At 34.3% G+C, this 16,700-nt stretch overlaps 1 protein-coding gene and 1 non-coding gene across 3 annotated transcripts in view; both read right to left on the reverse strand.

The window, feature by feature from the left end:
• Window positions 1-3,454: 3,454 nt before the first annotated feature.
• Trnaa-ugc (transfer RNA alanine (anticodon UGC)) lies at window positions 3,455-3,526 on the reverse strand. The gene has a single exon. It is a non-coding gene; the product is annotated as a tRNA-Ala (tRNA).
• Window positions 3,527-7,803: 4,277 nt separating this feature from the next.
• Window positions 7,804-16,700, reverse strand: part of LOC106876079 (G patch domain-containing protein 11) — a 73,928-nt gene continuing 65,031 nt past the window's right edge. For both annotated transcript variants that reach the window (XM_052971697.1, XM_014924487.2), the window contains exons 4-6: window positions 15,725-15,838; window positions 12,970-13,051; window positions 7,804-11,215 (exon numbers count right to left, since the gene is read on the reverse strand). In XM_052971697.1, coding sequence (XP_052827657.1) covers window positions 11,154-11,215; window positions 12,970-13,051; window positions 15,725-15,838 — 258 coding nt within the window. In that variant the 3' untranslated portion in view covers window positions 7,804-11,153. The remainder of the gene's footprint in view (window positions 11,216-12,969; window positions 13,052-15,724; window positions 15,839-16,700) is intronic.

Genomic DNA, 16,700 nt, shown 5'->3' on the forward strand with positions numbered 1-16,700 from the left:
TATAAAGTTGACACTGCTCTGCTAAACACAAAAAATTTCTCTCTTGCTATTGGCTAAAAATACACAGTTTTTCCGATTTTTAAACCTCTGTAACTTTTTCCTCCAATTTTTCTGTATATATAACAATACTGGTATATTCACTACTTAAAATAAACTGCTTGGATTATAATTAAATTAATTCATTGTTAGCATGTTCTTTTACCTCAGTACTCCTTTGTTAAATACCAGTATATACCAATTGATCAATATTCACTGATACCATCTGATTAGTTAGTATTTAACTTTCTAATATGCATAAATATCAAACTATTTCTGGATAATTATCTTTTCCTCCCTCTATTGTGGTAAAAGTTTAGTATATACTCAAAAGTATTCATAAAACATTTTATCCTTTTGTTATAATTATTCTTCTTAGTAATCCTCTGAATAATCCTAAACTTTAACTTTATACAATATAGCAGTATTGCTTCCCATGCTAGCATGGAAAGCGGCCGTTAAACGATGATGATTTAACTATAGTACTACATGATAAGATTTCCCCTGTTTCATTATCAATGGTCTGCTAGTGGCCAGCCCCCTTAATTGTCAACTAACATTTTGATTTAAGTTTTCCTTTACCAAATCCCATGATATTGCTTCAAATAAATCTTGATTTTTATGACTATACCCACTATGATATCTGTCGACTCCCTCAGCCCTACCCCTAACAGACCGGCCTTAGATATACAAGGATTTGATAAAACTAGTCTATAAATTAAAACCGACCCCATATAAAAGTGACAAGCAAAATCTGTAACAAGTCTTTCTTCCTGATAACTTAGTAGCTCCTAAGTGGAAGGAAGGGCAACAATGTTCTTTGTCTATCTCCTTAACTTCTTGGAAATTTTAGGCAAAATTATACTAATGTGTTTTAATTTAATTAAATTCTATGTCTTTGTTCAGCTGAGGATTGCACTGTATTTAAATTGATGTAATGGTTGCATTGTTCAATTAAATGGAGTTGCATGAAACGATCGTACTGCATTACCTCTGGATATCCTTGTTGATTATTTTGATTCTAATCACCTTATTTTGAAATTGTATGGATAATACCGTACTAAATTCTGGTGCCTCAACTTAAGTACTATATTCATCTGAATCTAAATTTTTGCTGAACTTATATCTATACTAGCTTAAAAGACACCCGATAGGGCAGCTTTTAAGCTAGCTCCTGTGGAGGGCTCTTCATTGAGCCCTGGGCCCAACAATGCATTGAGTACATATTAAATTTTACTAAACTTGACCAATATTTTTCCTGCAATGAACGATTTTCATCAAAACAGTGATATAATTTGTCGACTTGGAACTTATTGCAAAGCTGCATGATAAACATTTTTTGTCTTCCCATTCAGGGGTCAGTACAATTTATTTTTCTGTCTAACCTCTCTCTCTTTCTGTTGATTGTTTTCAACCATCACCAGTACCACCATCTTCGCCACCATACCAGCTATACATACACCATTCAGACTTTTGACGCCACCATCATCAATACTGCTGACTTTGCCCCCTTCCCCTCTACCACCATCACCACTGTCTTTCACATAGCTTACTATCACCATTGTCCCTGGCTGCTTCAGTTATCACCACCACCACTACTATCATCACCGTCGCCTTCGCCTCTATCACAACTACAGCTTATAATATTACTATCATCCCATTACCATCACAACCGTCAATCTATTACCGTCTCTATGCCTAGGAGTGTCAATGAATTGTGAGAGAAGGGATCGAAGTGTGACACACTGACCCACAGAAATTAATTTTTGCATTTATTATATATATATATATATATATACATTGCGTGTATGTGTGTCTGTCTGTCCTCCACCACCAGCGCTTGACAACCGGTGCTGGTGTGTTTACGTCCCCGTAATTTAGCGGTTCGACAAAATAGACAAATAGAATAAGACTTTCCGTATTCCCGAGCGTCATACTAATATATACTTTTGTTATTTACACCACCTGTCCTCGTCTGTTGTTATTATTTGTATATTCTCCCAAATAGAATAAGTACCAAGCTTTAAAAAATAAGTACTGGAGTCGATACATTCGACTAAAACTTTTGCAAGCCGGTACTCCAGCATGGCCGCAGTCTACTGACTGAAACAAGTAAAAGATAAAAGATACTGCCACACTTCTATGAACACGTTATAAATTGGTTTTATCGTAAACAATCTTAATAGGAAGGATTACCAAAAAAAAAATTAAGCAACTCCTATACAATAAACGCAACAGTAACAATAATCACACTGGAAACATTCCTAAGAAGTTAAAAATATAAATTTGAAAATAATTAACCGAAGAGAATATTAAATTAATATATTTTTATTTAATAAGTGACTTTTAACTCTTAACCGACGAACATCACCAATTGATGTTTCAACAATTTTACATATATATGGCCATCATCAAAGAAATGTAAATAAATTTACGGCATTTTCGATAAAAAGATTGTAAATTTTATTGAGCGAGAGACAAACAATTACTATAGCTTTTGTACTTTTGATAACAATCCATTAAGAAATGAAAAATCTTAAAGTGGTTGGAAGAAAACGAAAAAGATCCAAACGAAAATAATTATAAAAATTACCCTAAAGAAAAGGATATTTTCATTTCTATTTTTTTATATGGTTTTTTCCCATTGGTGCATATTTACGCATCCTTTTCCCACCGTTACGCATTTTGTGCACGTGATACCTAAATTTATGTTTGTATTTTCCCGGATAGCTTTCGTTTCGTTATCATTTCTGCAAATATATGTACTAATATTCGGATATTTACATTCTATCTACTCAAAACGAAAGGTCGCCGATATATTTTATTATCATCAGAGATGATAATTACGTATATAACAAGTAATGTATATGATACATTCATATTACAAAACCACATTAAAATACAAATCAAAAACTCAAGAAAAAAAGAGGAAGAAAGTAAGAAAAAAAATTACCGAAAAAAAAAAAGCATCGATTGAAGATCAATGTCCTCGATTAGTCCCCAAGGTCGCTAAATGTTTTATATGTACTTAAAACCAAAGATTTTCTATTTCATAATTATTAAACTAATCGTTTTCAAGGCAGAAAATAAGAAATAACTTAGATTAAAGTGAAATATGAGCACTCATACTCACATTCACAAGTGCCCTTTCCCTTTTTTTAAATTAGTGCAGTTATTTTCACTTTGTCTGCCGTATTAAATAAAGATCGAGAGGTGACCGATAGCTTGTAATTAACTTTCATGAGTTTGCACACGCAATGTCGCCTCAATTTATTCTGCCAGACATTGTAACACTAAGTGACTGTTGAGAGTCGAAACAGCTCAATACGCCAGCATACCCAAAGAATTTGGGGACTAATTTCTCAATCAAATAAGATTTTATAAACATATATAAAAAAAAACATCTGTATTACAGATTTGGAGATGCCGGGTATCGAACCCGGGGCCTTTCGCATGCAAAGCGAACGCTCTACCACTGAGCTACATCCCCTATACGTTACCGAGGGATATATTATTAACATTAAATTTAATTGTAATAGACTAACCAATTTATGTTTATACTTTGAGGTATGGTCTTTTATTCTTTTACTTGTTTGTCATTTGACTGTGGCCATGCTGGAGCACACATTTAGTCGAGCAAATCGATCCCAGAACATATTCTTTGGAAGCCTAGTACTTATTCTATTGTCATTATTGCCGAACCGCTAAGTTACGGGGACGTAAACACACCACCATCGGTTGTCAAGCGATGTTCGGGGGACAAACACAAACACACACATATATACATATATACGACGGGCTTCTTTCGGTTTCCGTCTACCAAATCCTCTCACAAGGCTTTGGTCGGCCCGAGGCTATAGTAGAAGACACTTGCCCAAGGTGCTAAGCAGTGGGACTGAACCCGGAACCATGTGGTTCATAAGCAAGCTACTTACCACACAGCCAGCCACTCCTGCGCCTAATGAAGTCTTTTTATGAATTTGTGTTGCAAGATTCCTGATGTGAAACCATGAGTTGAAACAGATATTGTAATATTTCGGGGAGATCATTTTTTTTTTTGTTTGCACTATACATTGGTTTTTCACTTGTTTATTACTGTTCTTATTTCATCTTATGTCCAAACCAAACAAAAGTTATTTTTTACTGAACAAATATAACGGGAAGTCACATAACTAGATTTCAATTATTCAAAATACTACGTAAAACGCATGGAAAATACAGGTTATCGTCGAGGTTGTTTCAATCGACATGGAAACTCAAACTTACTCTCAATTGACTTAATTCCTACACAAGGTCTTTTATTACCCACTTTATTAACTTAAAATACAGATCACAGAACGAGAATGCGATCCTCAAACGAAGAGAAAAAAAATGAGTTGCAGCCGCCGAGGGAGCCAACTCCTTTTTACCACTTTGTCTAAGGGAGGTAACCTTTAAACTTATCATACCAAAGGAAAATAATCTTCTACTATAATAAATACTCTTGTGTTTTTCTCCGTCGCAATGAGAAAGGAAGGGGTGATAGATGAATAAGGAAGGAAGGGTGATGGCAAACTTGGTAGTGGGAGCGCTTCAACCCTGTGTGAGTATATGTGTGTGTATGTAAAAGGAAGATGTGTGTGTGTGTGTGTGCAATGGAAGTTGGATGGTGAACATTCAATGCTGAAAAGAAAAATCAAACAGCGTTTCAACTCTGTGTGAGTATATGTGTGTATGCGTGTGAGTGTACAAGGGAAGTATGTGAATGTTTGTATGTGTGAACCAGCGTTCTTTCAGTAACAAACAATGATCCATGTCACATCTCAAAAGACAACCACTAGATAACATTGACAAGTGTATTAATTTGATTTACCATCCATATTTATATATAAAATACTGCAATTAGCCGTCATTTTTTATGGCACTGGGCCAGCTTGTTCATTAATATTTACTGGGATTCCATCGAGGGTTCCAGCTGAGTGGTCTAGAGCAACAAGAAATAAAGTGGCTCATTAATATTTAGCTAACTTATTGTAGTTTCATTGATGCTTCTCTGTTCTTTTTTCTGTAATATCTTCTTCAACCTCTTCTCTAGCATAGATAACCAAAGAATAAATTAGTGAAAAATCTAATGAGAGAAATTAGAAGGCTGAAGTAGCAAGGATCTTCTCAAGCAAATTGGTTAAGCTGACAGCAGTGAAATTATTCTCCATGTTGATCAGTTTATAAACAAGAACAATGTCTCAAAAGATGAAATCCCAACCAGATCTGCCATCTTGCCTATTTCAACTATTCCTTCCAATTTTCACTTGTGTTGCTCAGGTGTCACTATTTCTACATAAAGTATTTCTGGAGCATTTGTTTCAAAAATCAGACTTTCGGCCATCAAACCAAATCCATTCTTCTTCTTCAAAGACTGATATTTTAAAACATTGTTTAAAATTTTGTGTTCTCTTAAGCATTTTGTGAAAGACTTTTCATTCCTATCTACATTTGCCTATGTTTTTTGGTGTGTCTTGTTTCACACCATAACAGTAAAAGTTTTTATGAGGCAAAAAAATTTTAGAGACTTGGAGAGAGCTCTAGAGTTTCGTTATGCAAGAGAATTTAATTCATTTGTAATTATAAATGCAAAATTCTGTATCTTAGTCTATATTTGCTTTACATAGACATATTATACCTTTTTGGAATCAGAATAATCCCACGATCGAAAATCTGCCCTTTGTTTGGTTCTTGAACATCCAGCATTGGGATTAGGTCTGGATGAGGATTTTTTATATGCTAATAGTTGAAAATTCAAATTTTAAAAGGACTCCAAAAATTTGTGAACTTTTTTCATTTAAATTGAATTTAAAATAATACCATATTAGTTGGATAACACCATACTGGTAGGTATCAATAAATGCTTTATTATTATTGCTCTCTTTAGTTTTGGGCTGCAGGCCCAATTAGCCCTCCATGGGAGCTAGCTTAAAAGTCCACATGGAGTACAACTTTTAAGCTACTATAATCTAAATGTAAAAAAATTGCATTGAGATTGTCTTGCACTGTGCTGTAAATCAAATTTAAAGCTATCTGTTTTGTGTGAAAAAGTAAAGTAAAAGCAATAAAGTAGGATTCAACAAAAGAGCAATTTTAGTTCACATTCTTTGTCCAAACACCTCAACAATCATATCCAAATGATTGAGTAATATATTTTCGTATTGAATTAAAGTTTCCCCAAATTACTACATTTTTTACCATTCAGATTGGAATTTATTGTGGTTTTTTAAATTCTGAATTAACTTTTTCTCTCTATTGTTCTCACTGCCTCTCAAGCCTGGCATCTTTCCTTCTTCCTTAAACCTACTGCTTCATTAGTAATTTACTCATATGAGTTCACCTATACATAGACATACACAACTGTGACACAAATGTAACTTACTAAATACCATGCAATTCAATGAAATATCAACAGTGGAGTCCATCGCTGCCAACATCAAAGGATCATCAGCAATACACCAGATCTTATTGATGTTTTGTTAATGTAGCAAGACCTAGGATTCAAACCCCATTCGCTAAATTATCAGGCTAGTGCTATGATTATCTGACTATCATCTGTTCCCTGCCATGAAAAAAACACTTGGCTGGGAAGCAGTATTGCAGTGATGATGACATCATATCTAGTGTTATTGGACTTTTTGATTAACAGGACTAAAGCATCTTCACCAATGGGATCCAAGCATGTTGAAAGATAAACCTCATTTGGTCACATTCCATGAGAATATCTTAGTCCACCCAAGAACTTTTCAGCCTACCCTCATACTCTTACACCAAAGACCACAGTGACAATGGAGACTAGCTCACATTCACAATAGTAATGACCCAATGACAACAAGTTATCTTACCATGATAACAATCCATATCATCATGACAGTAATTTAAGTACTGTATATCTCCACTTAATACTATATGAGTTGCAACATCACTGATGCCAAGCTGTATCCTTTGCCTTTGCCTTGAATAACAAATTTTCAACATGAACCTAGCTGAAACTGAAATTTAAATTCAAGTCTTGGGCAGAAATATCATTATTACATGAAAAATAATATTAGATGCAGAAATTTGTCTTTTATTGAGTTCATTAGATATTTCACTAAATCACTCATAATTCTTGATTATTTTAAATATTAAAACCATTCTGAGACTCCTTTTTTCTTTTTTTTTTGTTAGAAAAATAGTCACAGAATGGTTAATGTAACAAATAAAAATTAATATGATAAAAGAATATGTTCTTTGCCATTCCATGTTCTCCACATATATGCTCCCAAATCTCTACAAAGCATAGTCTGAGAAATCTCATTCATTTTTACCTTTTCTTGCTTTGACATTTTGCTTAGGCACTAGTACCAAAAGACTGAGTTCAATGAATATCACTTTCAGTTTGTAAATTTTGATTAGGTTACCATATGTGACAATAGAAACTGCACTAATATATTCTCCAGTTAATGGCAGTAATGTGACCTCCCTGTAGTTTGGGAACCTCAAATAATAAACCTTCTTCCTATTGCAGGTTCAATCATTCCAAAAACCCATTACTTCCTAACAACTCATCTAATATGATGATTCCATTTGACAAATAGAGATCATCAATCTCAACAACAACACTTTTAATTCTTAATTTCATTGAATTAGCAATTAAATATTGCAGAGCTCTTCTTAAATGGAACTGCTATTCAATAACAGTAACATGGGCCATGTCCAATTAATGACAGGTTCACTTCTGCTTATCAACTGTCAAAACTCATAAACAGATAAGGAAAATAATTTTATTTAAAGACAAATTACTATATTAAAAAGTTCCTTCTGATATTGTAGTCTCTTTGCAGCAATTCTTACTGAACATCTCCGTATTTTTGCAATACTGAACTTCATATTGCTTCACAATTTCTAGACTTCTGTTATTGGCAACAAAAAATATTTTTGAAACCATTCTATGCTGTCCCACTTGGTCATATGAATTTCAATAACTAATTGATGATAACTCATTGCTAATATAGGTAAAAAAAATTTGAAACATGTTGTTTCAAATGCCATCAAATGTGCAAGGGGCTGGGGTCATTAGAGATAGTAGATAGCTTCTGTTACATAGGAGACCAGATTAGCAGAGGTGGAGGAAGTTCTGAAAGTGTAGTTGCTAGGATAAGGACAGGCTGGGAAAAGTTCAGAGAGCTTCTAACTTTGTTGGTAACTAAGGGCCCCTCTCTCTGAGTGAAAGGCAGATTGTATGATGCTTGTGTACATAAAGCTATGTTACATGGCAGTGAAACATGGGCTTTGACTACAGAGGATCTGCAAAGGCTTGAAAGAAATGAAGCTAGCATGCTCCACTTGATGGGTAATGTCAGTGTGCATGCACGACAGAGTGTAAATGATGTTGTGTGCAAGAGAGAAAACTGTGCTGATTTAGTCATGTGATGCATATGGATGAGGACAGCTGCATAGAGAAGTGCCAAGCTCTAATTGTGGAGGGTACCTGTGGAAGGGGTAGACCCAGGAAGATGTGGGATGAAGTGGTGAGAAAGAGTCCTCAGACACTGAGCTCCACTGAGGAAATGACAAGGGACCAGGAGATGTGATTTGCTGTACTTGATAATATGTGTCAAGCTAAGTAAAATCGCTGTCTTCCACACATACAGGCTTGTCCTTCAGGTGCTAGTGCCACTTAAAAAGCATCCATGCAGGTGCTGCATTAATGCACCTGTTCCAGAGCTATGTAAATGCACCCATGCTAGTAGCATGTAGAAAACATCCATCACTCTCTGTTAAATGGTTGGCATTAGGAAGAGCATCCAGCAGTAGAAACCATGCCACAACAGACAGTCGGAGTCTAGACAGTTCCCTGCTAGCCAACTCCATGTCAAACTGTCTAACTCATACCAACATAGAAAGAGGGTGTTAAACAATGACAATGATGATGTTTATACTATCAAAATGTGAAGTTAGAAATTAATGACATGTGCAAATATATCTTCATGATTATAAAGGAATCCAATAGGCAAATATATATAAGGTCACAAAGCTTCCAACAAGTCATAGTGCACTTGAGCATTGTAATACAATAAGCTCTTTAAAAGCAAACATCTAGTCCTTAGAGAAAGAAATCTAAATATATGATAACAAGAGCACACAATCATGAAAAACCATCTTAATAATATTAGCTGTGTGGTATTATTGAAATTGAAATCTGTATTGCTAATAAAAGAAAGGGATGTTATTGGTAGCCATGATAATAGTGAAAGAGATTAGACCTTCCACTGTTAAGACAATTACAAGAGTAGATGTGCTGATGTTTGCTTTTGTCTTTTTGTATATTTGCCTGTTGGATTTTTTTTTACTCTTATTGTGTAATTGATTTGTGATTTTACATTTTGGATGTATCTTTATGTTCAAAGAGTTAATTATTCAAATGAGCAACTAAAGGCTTAATAAACCACTTTTGTTTTAGTTCATTTTCTACATTTTATCTATGGTTGCTCAAACATTGTATATGATTTTTTTTTCTTCAGTCTCTAGGAAACGCATCTATTTTAAAAGGACACAAAAGACAACCTGTATCTTTAGAAGTAGGCAATATTGTCTTTATTCTTTTTATTGTTGTGATTTTAAATATATGTATCTTTGTCACTACAAAACAATAAAATAACAAAAGTTTGAATGAGTGAGTGAAGTTATCATTTTGTCTTATGTAGTTGTGTTGTGTATAGTGTAAATGGTGATCCCACATTTATTAGAGGTTCATAGGTACCTTCAGTAGAGTTTACTCTGTTGCCTTCCGTGGCATTTACTATGATGCAAGTATATGAACTAGGATCCTGGCAAGGGGTTATCATGTCTTCACAGCACACCAACACCTGCTACACTTCCCTAAATGTTTAATAGTAAAACTAAACCCACTGGACAATTCGCCTTCTATGTCCATAGAATTTGATCCAGTTCAAGCCCTGTACATTACTTTCCAACTAATACTCAAAACCACACTTCCAATTCCACTCCAAGACACAAATCCTACAATCATTACCTTAGTCCATCTCCATTGTCCATGTTATTGAAACCTCACTCTAAAAGGTGGCATCTCAACATTTGTAGATTCCACTGCTCTCTCTAGCCTGCACATATCAGCAACAGGAATTCCAGTTGCTCTGACAGAAAGTCCCCTTTTCCGACTTCTCCAAATACATCTGCTTCATTTGCTGCTCTCTGAACTCCTCCAACCACCAACAACTAACCGTATCTCTTCTTGTATCAAGGACATTTATCTAAAGTAACTTCTCCTTGAAGTCATCATTCTCAATGACTTCAACACTCACAACTCTTCTTGAACTTCATACTCATCCCACACCAATGTCACTAGTGTAGAAACTGAATCTTTCACAATCCTCAACTCACTACATCAACTCCTGTTATAGTGGCTTCAACACTTCTGGACTGGTTGGTGTTGTTCCATCTCTATTGAGACACTCCCAACTTATCTGTCATCACTCTAACTTTTCCTTTACTCTGGAAATCCCTCCCTACATGTCTTTTCTAAATCCATTAGCTTGCAAATGTTTAAGAGGAAAATTAATCACAAAATTCTCCTCACTCTCAGTCAGCCTATAAAAGCTATAAAGACAGTCCTATTTCTCTGGGGCAAACCAAAGCCATCAACATTATTATTGTTATAAATTTCAATGAAACAGTTAGTTCACATTAAAACTCCACCTAAACATAAACAACAAAATAAAATTTCTAATACCAAAAAGCAAGTATTTTTGTTCTTTTGGAGTGAAAGTGATGTTCGTATGTAAATAAAGATTTGTTGTAAAATTCTCAAAAGAAAATCAGTTCCAGAAGCTAAATCAATTAATTGTATTCATTGATTCCTTACTTAAAGTTCAGTATAAAAAGTAGGGAAATGAGTCTGTGATAGTCATGTCTTTAAGACATTGACATTATATCATAATTTTCAAAGAGTTAGAAACAGTTTATCTCCACCAAAATGTGTCTTAAAATAACAACTTGTCTTAAATTCTGTTTATTCTGATACTAAATTAAACAATGAGATGTTCAGTAAAAAAAAAAAAAAACAGCAAGATTATTGAGACAGAAATGTATGTTTACATTGATTCATGAGCAGATCGGCAATTTCCAGGACAATTTTCATCTATGTCTTTTATACCTGTAATAAAATATACAGAAAAAATGGTTAGTCTTTAAAGATCTTATATGAGACTTAATATTTATCATTTTCTTTTCTTATGTCACTTCACTTTGCTTCCACTTACATACATCTATTTTATTTTCATCATGTCCTCTCTGATCTCTGAATATCTACTTTTCTAGTGGTCTAGTAAATTTCAAATTAATTAATAGGCAATCATCTCCAGAGGGATGAGCAATGGAGAAGACAACCTGTCTAGAATGCCTTAAAAAATCACAGAAAATTTCAACAAATCAATATATGGAATAAGAGGCTTGAAGTTTAGAAACACAAACAGTCAAGTGCTGGTGCATGATAAAACACAGTGGCCCACATTGTTTGGGTGGCTGTAGTTGTCTATGTCAACAAATTTAATACCATCACCTGGTTCTTCAGTAACTGTAACAGAGCCCATTCATTTGCAAACATTCAGATTGACTCTTCAGTTCAAGGATAATCCAATATGCTGCTTCATACTGCACTTTTCCTGGCATAGTGCTAATATTTGTTAGGAATACAGAAAGTGATTCTTCAGCAAAGGCCCACTCCCAGGTATAATAGACCCCCATCAATGAGTAATACTTCAGGAGGCTGCCCTATTTGCTGATAGGCACATCTACAGCCACTGACTTCCTTACAGATTGTTCAAAGTAGAGGTTAGTGACAACCCATGTATCATGTTTTATTCTTGTTTTCCCATACTACTCTTGGGAGTCCCAAAAATGTCATAAACATAAAATACTACTTTCAAAAATGATATCAGAATGAAAAACTCCTTAATATCAGCTCTGATACTGCCATTGTCAGCATTTTAAAAGCTGTTTCCATGCTTTACTTTGTAAAGTAAGAGTGGAAGTATTTCTTCAGCTATGAGGATGAAAATTAGCAACAGTATGTAAAATTTGATCTAACCACAACATTGTTAGAAACATGAACACCTGATATCTGTTGCAATTGGTAATCTCAGTCATAAAAACTTCACTGAAGCTTCACATAACAATGGTTAAATATTGGGTGGTAGCAGCTGCAGTCATGGCTAGCTCAGTACAAAAGTTTATTACTTTTGCCTATTCAAACAGAGAGTTTTTGATTATAGAAACAGAGCTAGCGAGGTACATATGGTTGGTCTGAAATCTTTTTATGATACCTTGTGCAGCTCTCCAGCTCTGGCCAAACCTCCGAACCCACAACAGCATGGAAAATGAATGTTAAATAATAATCTTTTCTACTCTAGGCACAAGGCCCGAAAATTTTGTGGGAGGGGGCCAGTCGTTTAGATTGATTCCAGTATGCAACTGGTACTTAATTTATTGTCCCCAAAAGGATAAAAGGCAAAGTCGACCTTGGCGGAATTTGAGCTCAGAAAGTAAAGACACGAAATACCGCTAAGCATTTCACCCAGTGTGCTAACGTTTCTGTCAGCTCACCACTTTAAATGTTAAATAATAATAATGATATGATGATGGTAGTGGTGTTAATTGTGGTATTGATAATGATGACAATGATGGTTTAGTTAGCTTAATTCCCAAACGTAGATATCAGTAAAAGTGACTAACTGAATGAGTGAGGAATGGTAGTGGTGGTGATGATGATGATGATGATGATGAAGAGGAAGAAGAGAATGACAATGATGATGAAATGGAAGACATTACAGTAATAATTGTTTGAATAAAAGAAGCTTTCTGTCACAAGTCAAGAAATTACTTCAACTGCAACTGTAGAATTTAACTTACTATCAAAAGTTGCACCACACCATAAGCAATAAAAGTAGGTGTTTCTTAGATAGTCAATCACCATTTCTAGTTTTTCTTCAGGCTGAAATTTTAGAAAATAAAGATATAGAGTAAGAATTAATCAAAAATATATTGTTAATTATAAATCAAACAAAATTTAGTTGCTATAAGTCATTGCCACCATCTTCTACTGATTTCCACCAGTATACACTGCTGCCTATTGTCAATCTGTCACTATCGTAATATAAACCATTCCTATAGTGTCAGTTGTTGCATCTCCTCTCACTTCTATGTAACCCACTTCACTTGACAACATATAGTTGGATCTATCTTCAGGCTTCATCAGGAAATCAAAGTATAATTGTTCATTTCTATTTCAAAGTATTTTCTATAATAGTTTCTAATATAAAGCACAGGTTTTCAAATATATTAAGATGAAATGTATGGTTATAGAAAGGTGTCTATACCTTTTCACTGGGGAATTAGAGACACTAAGGAAATAAATGGTTCCAAACAAAACTGAAACTAAATAACATTCCTCTGATTGAGAATAAAAATCTATTCTACAATGTCTATCTTCTGCTGCACAAACATCAAAAAACAAATAATTTGGAAATGAAACAATAAACTATTGAAGGCTATTGTAAGTAATACTAAGGTTATTTTGATTCTGGTTCAAATTTCTGATTTCATTAGTATGTGATCAACTGAGATTTAGGCAAGTCAAAACTTTTTTTCCACTCTAGTACAAATAACTCAGTTCTGTACATTTTCATATTTACAGAGAAAGATGGAACACATGAAAGAGGAAGACCCAGAAAGACATGGGACAAAGACTGAAGGACAACCTCAGGACATTGAACCATTCAGACGAGATGACAAAGAACCAAGATACCGAGCACCTTGCTGTACTCAAGAAACACATACTCCACAGCAGAAGTGTTGAGGTTGCTCCCTCTGGTGAGGTAGTTTGGCCTGCAAGTGCCCTGTGCTGGTGTCACATAAAAAGCATTTGTGCCTGTACTGTGTGAGAGTACCACCCAACACACCCTGTAAAGTGGTTGGTGTTAGGAAGGGCATCCAGCCATAGAAACCTGCCAAATCAGACTGGAGCCTGGTGCAGCTCTCTGGCTTGCCAGCTCTGGTCAAACTGTCCAACCCATGCCAGCATGGAAAACATGATTAAATTATGATATTGAAGCAATTTGTTTTATTGACAAATAACCGTTTTTCATATATTTCAATTTTTCAACCAAATGTTAAGTAACAGTAGGAGCTATTTTAAATGTTACTCAAGGGAAACAATTTCCAGACCCTGACTAAGAAGTGGGACCAATTTATTTCAGCAAGCTGTTTTATAGCTTGTATATTTGCACAAAAGATTAGCCTAGTGTTTATGTGAAGTGACCCATCATTCTGTAAACATATTTATATTGCCATAAACACAATATTCTGTTTTTCAGACCAATTTCACTTCTACTCTATTTTTTTAACCAAATTATTTGGCAGGCAGCAAAAGGAAGATGAAGACACTGCTCTTCCTCTCTGAAATAAACATGTCCCATGCTAAGTTTATTCTAGCTCTAATCCTAATTCTAAACCACAACAACTCAAAGGCTCCTGAGGGTGATTGAACTTAAGGATAAGCTCAGCATTGGATTAGCCATTAAGCAAAATAAGTACATGCTTAGGGCATCAAGGGAAGTGGGGCACCACAGAAATGGGAAATGGTTTATGGTATAAAAGATGTCACTTTAAACTTGCTAAAATAATATTCGGGATGCCTTAATCTCTACTAAGTATAAAAGCAGACATGTTATGTAAGATTAATTTTAAGGATTTGATCAAAGATTTTGCAATTAGAAAAAGTAGGCGAAAACTTTTCAAATATAAATAAAGTGGAAATATACACAATGAAACATTACTTTCCATCTTACTGTTAGTTTTGTTTCATTTTGAGAAATAGAAATTTATTTTATTGCTTGTTATTGTTTATACTTTAAATTATATAAATAAGGGTGCACCAAAATCTTATAAGTGCTTAGGGCCTCTATGGGTCTTAATCCAGCCCTGGGTAGACTTGATGCAACAGAAGAAGAAATGTGGAGAATCAGCTGTTCTGACACTTTTTTATGTAATGAGAAATCTTGTTAGCATGTCCAACTTTTTCTCAAAGCAGAATTGAAGTGCAATATTTACAGATCACTTTGATAGCCTCTTTGCTAGGTTAATTCATTTTATAAACTAGACTAAGAGAATACAATAATGTATACATAAAAGTGTGATTGATCAAAGAACAATGGTTACCAGATTGGGTGTAACTACTACAATCCCAACCACAATAGACATTGGGTTTACTTAAGAAGGATGTTATAAGTAAAGACATTCTTGAAGAGAAATTAATTTTACTGTTATTCTTTGGAAGTTTCTCATGTTATCTTTTATAATGTACTAGCAGGTGTGCATCTCTTTTTTGTCTCAAAACATTAACAAAAACTTCATGCTAAAGATGTTTTATAGAGCCAAATGAGATTGGACAAAATGTTTGGCAATTACTACTTTATATTTTTTAAGTTCAGAGACATAGAATTCTACTCTCATGAATTTCAATTTTTTAGTTGGAATCTATGTTGAATTTGATTGTCAGTATGACTATATCATTCAATTGGCTATAGATGTGGTAAATAAAGGTTTAATCAAATCCTAACCAAAGCTAAATAAACCACAAAAACTCAATAACTGAGACATAACTTACAGTATAAATGTCTAAAATTGGTTTCTCTTCAGCCTCGTCTTCACTTTCATCAGCTAATTTTTGTTCTAATCGATAAAGTGGCCAATAGAACCAATCTTTTGGTTCAGTTATTTTCTGAAAAATAGAATATGAATATGAATATATTTCACACACACACACAAAACTGCATCAATATGTGCTACTGTGACTAGATGTGTATTTGAATGTAGAAAAAAAACCCTCCACTTCTGAAGACCAGATTGACATATTGATCTTTGACTAGAGCAAAACAGAAAACTAGACTGAATATTAACTACAAGTGAACCAATATGGCAGGGATTGTATAGAAAGATATTTTTTGACAGCTTGAAATGCCAATTGAATTGACTAGTTTCATTGCCCTTACAGCTCATCAGAATATGCCTATCTCACCTTTTCAATGAGTTGGAAAGGTGAGTAATAGAAAGCTACTTATTGAATTATAAACAATATTGTGCCAATCACAATTCATTTACATGGTGGTATGAGATTGATGGCCTGTCGTTAATAATCATTCAACCACTACCATGGTTGAATAATATTGAGGTCAATATTTTCAATCCCATTTTATTTTCAATCTCTATTTCTATTTCTGTTAGTGTATTCTCTTGTTTGCACACACTATATTTACACCACACAAATTTTTATGTTCTTTTAATTTATATATTTATATGTTATGCTTTTATATAGAGAGATTTGTATTGATCTGTATTAATATGTATTCATGTATATGTATTTAAAAAAATATTAAAAAAATTTTACGTCTATGTGTTTTCCGTTTGGGAATTTGCTGATTGACCTAAACTTTGTTTCTGAGTTTACCTCTTCCATTATTGTTCGTCTCAGACTCATTCCGAGCACTTCTCAGTTACAGCCCATATATCTTGAAAGAAAGGTTTAATAGTACATATATATATGTGTGTGTGTGTGTGTGTGTGTGTGTGTGTGTGTGTGTGTG

Source organism: Octopus bimaculoides, chromosome 11, assembly GCF_001194135.2.
Source record: "Octopus bimaculoides isolate UCB-OBI-ISO-001 chromosome 11, ASM119413v2, whole genome shotgun sequence".
Classification (NCBI taxonomy): Eukaryota; Metazoa; Mollusca; class Cephalopoda; order Octopoda; family Octopodidae; genus Octopus; species Octopus bimaculoides.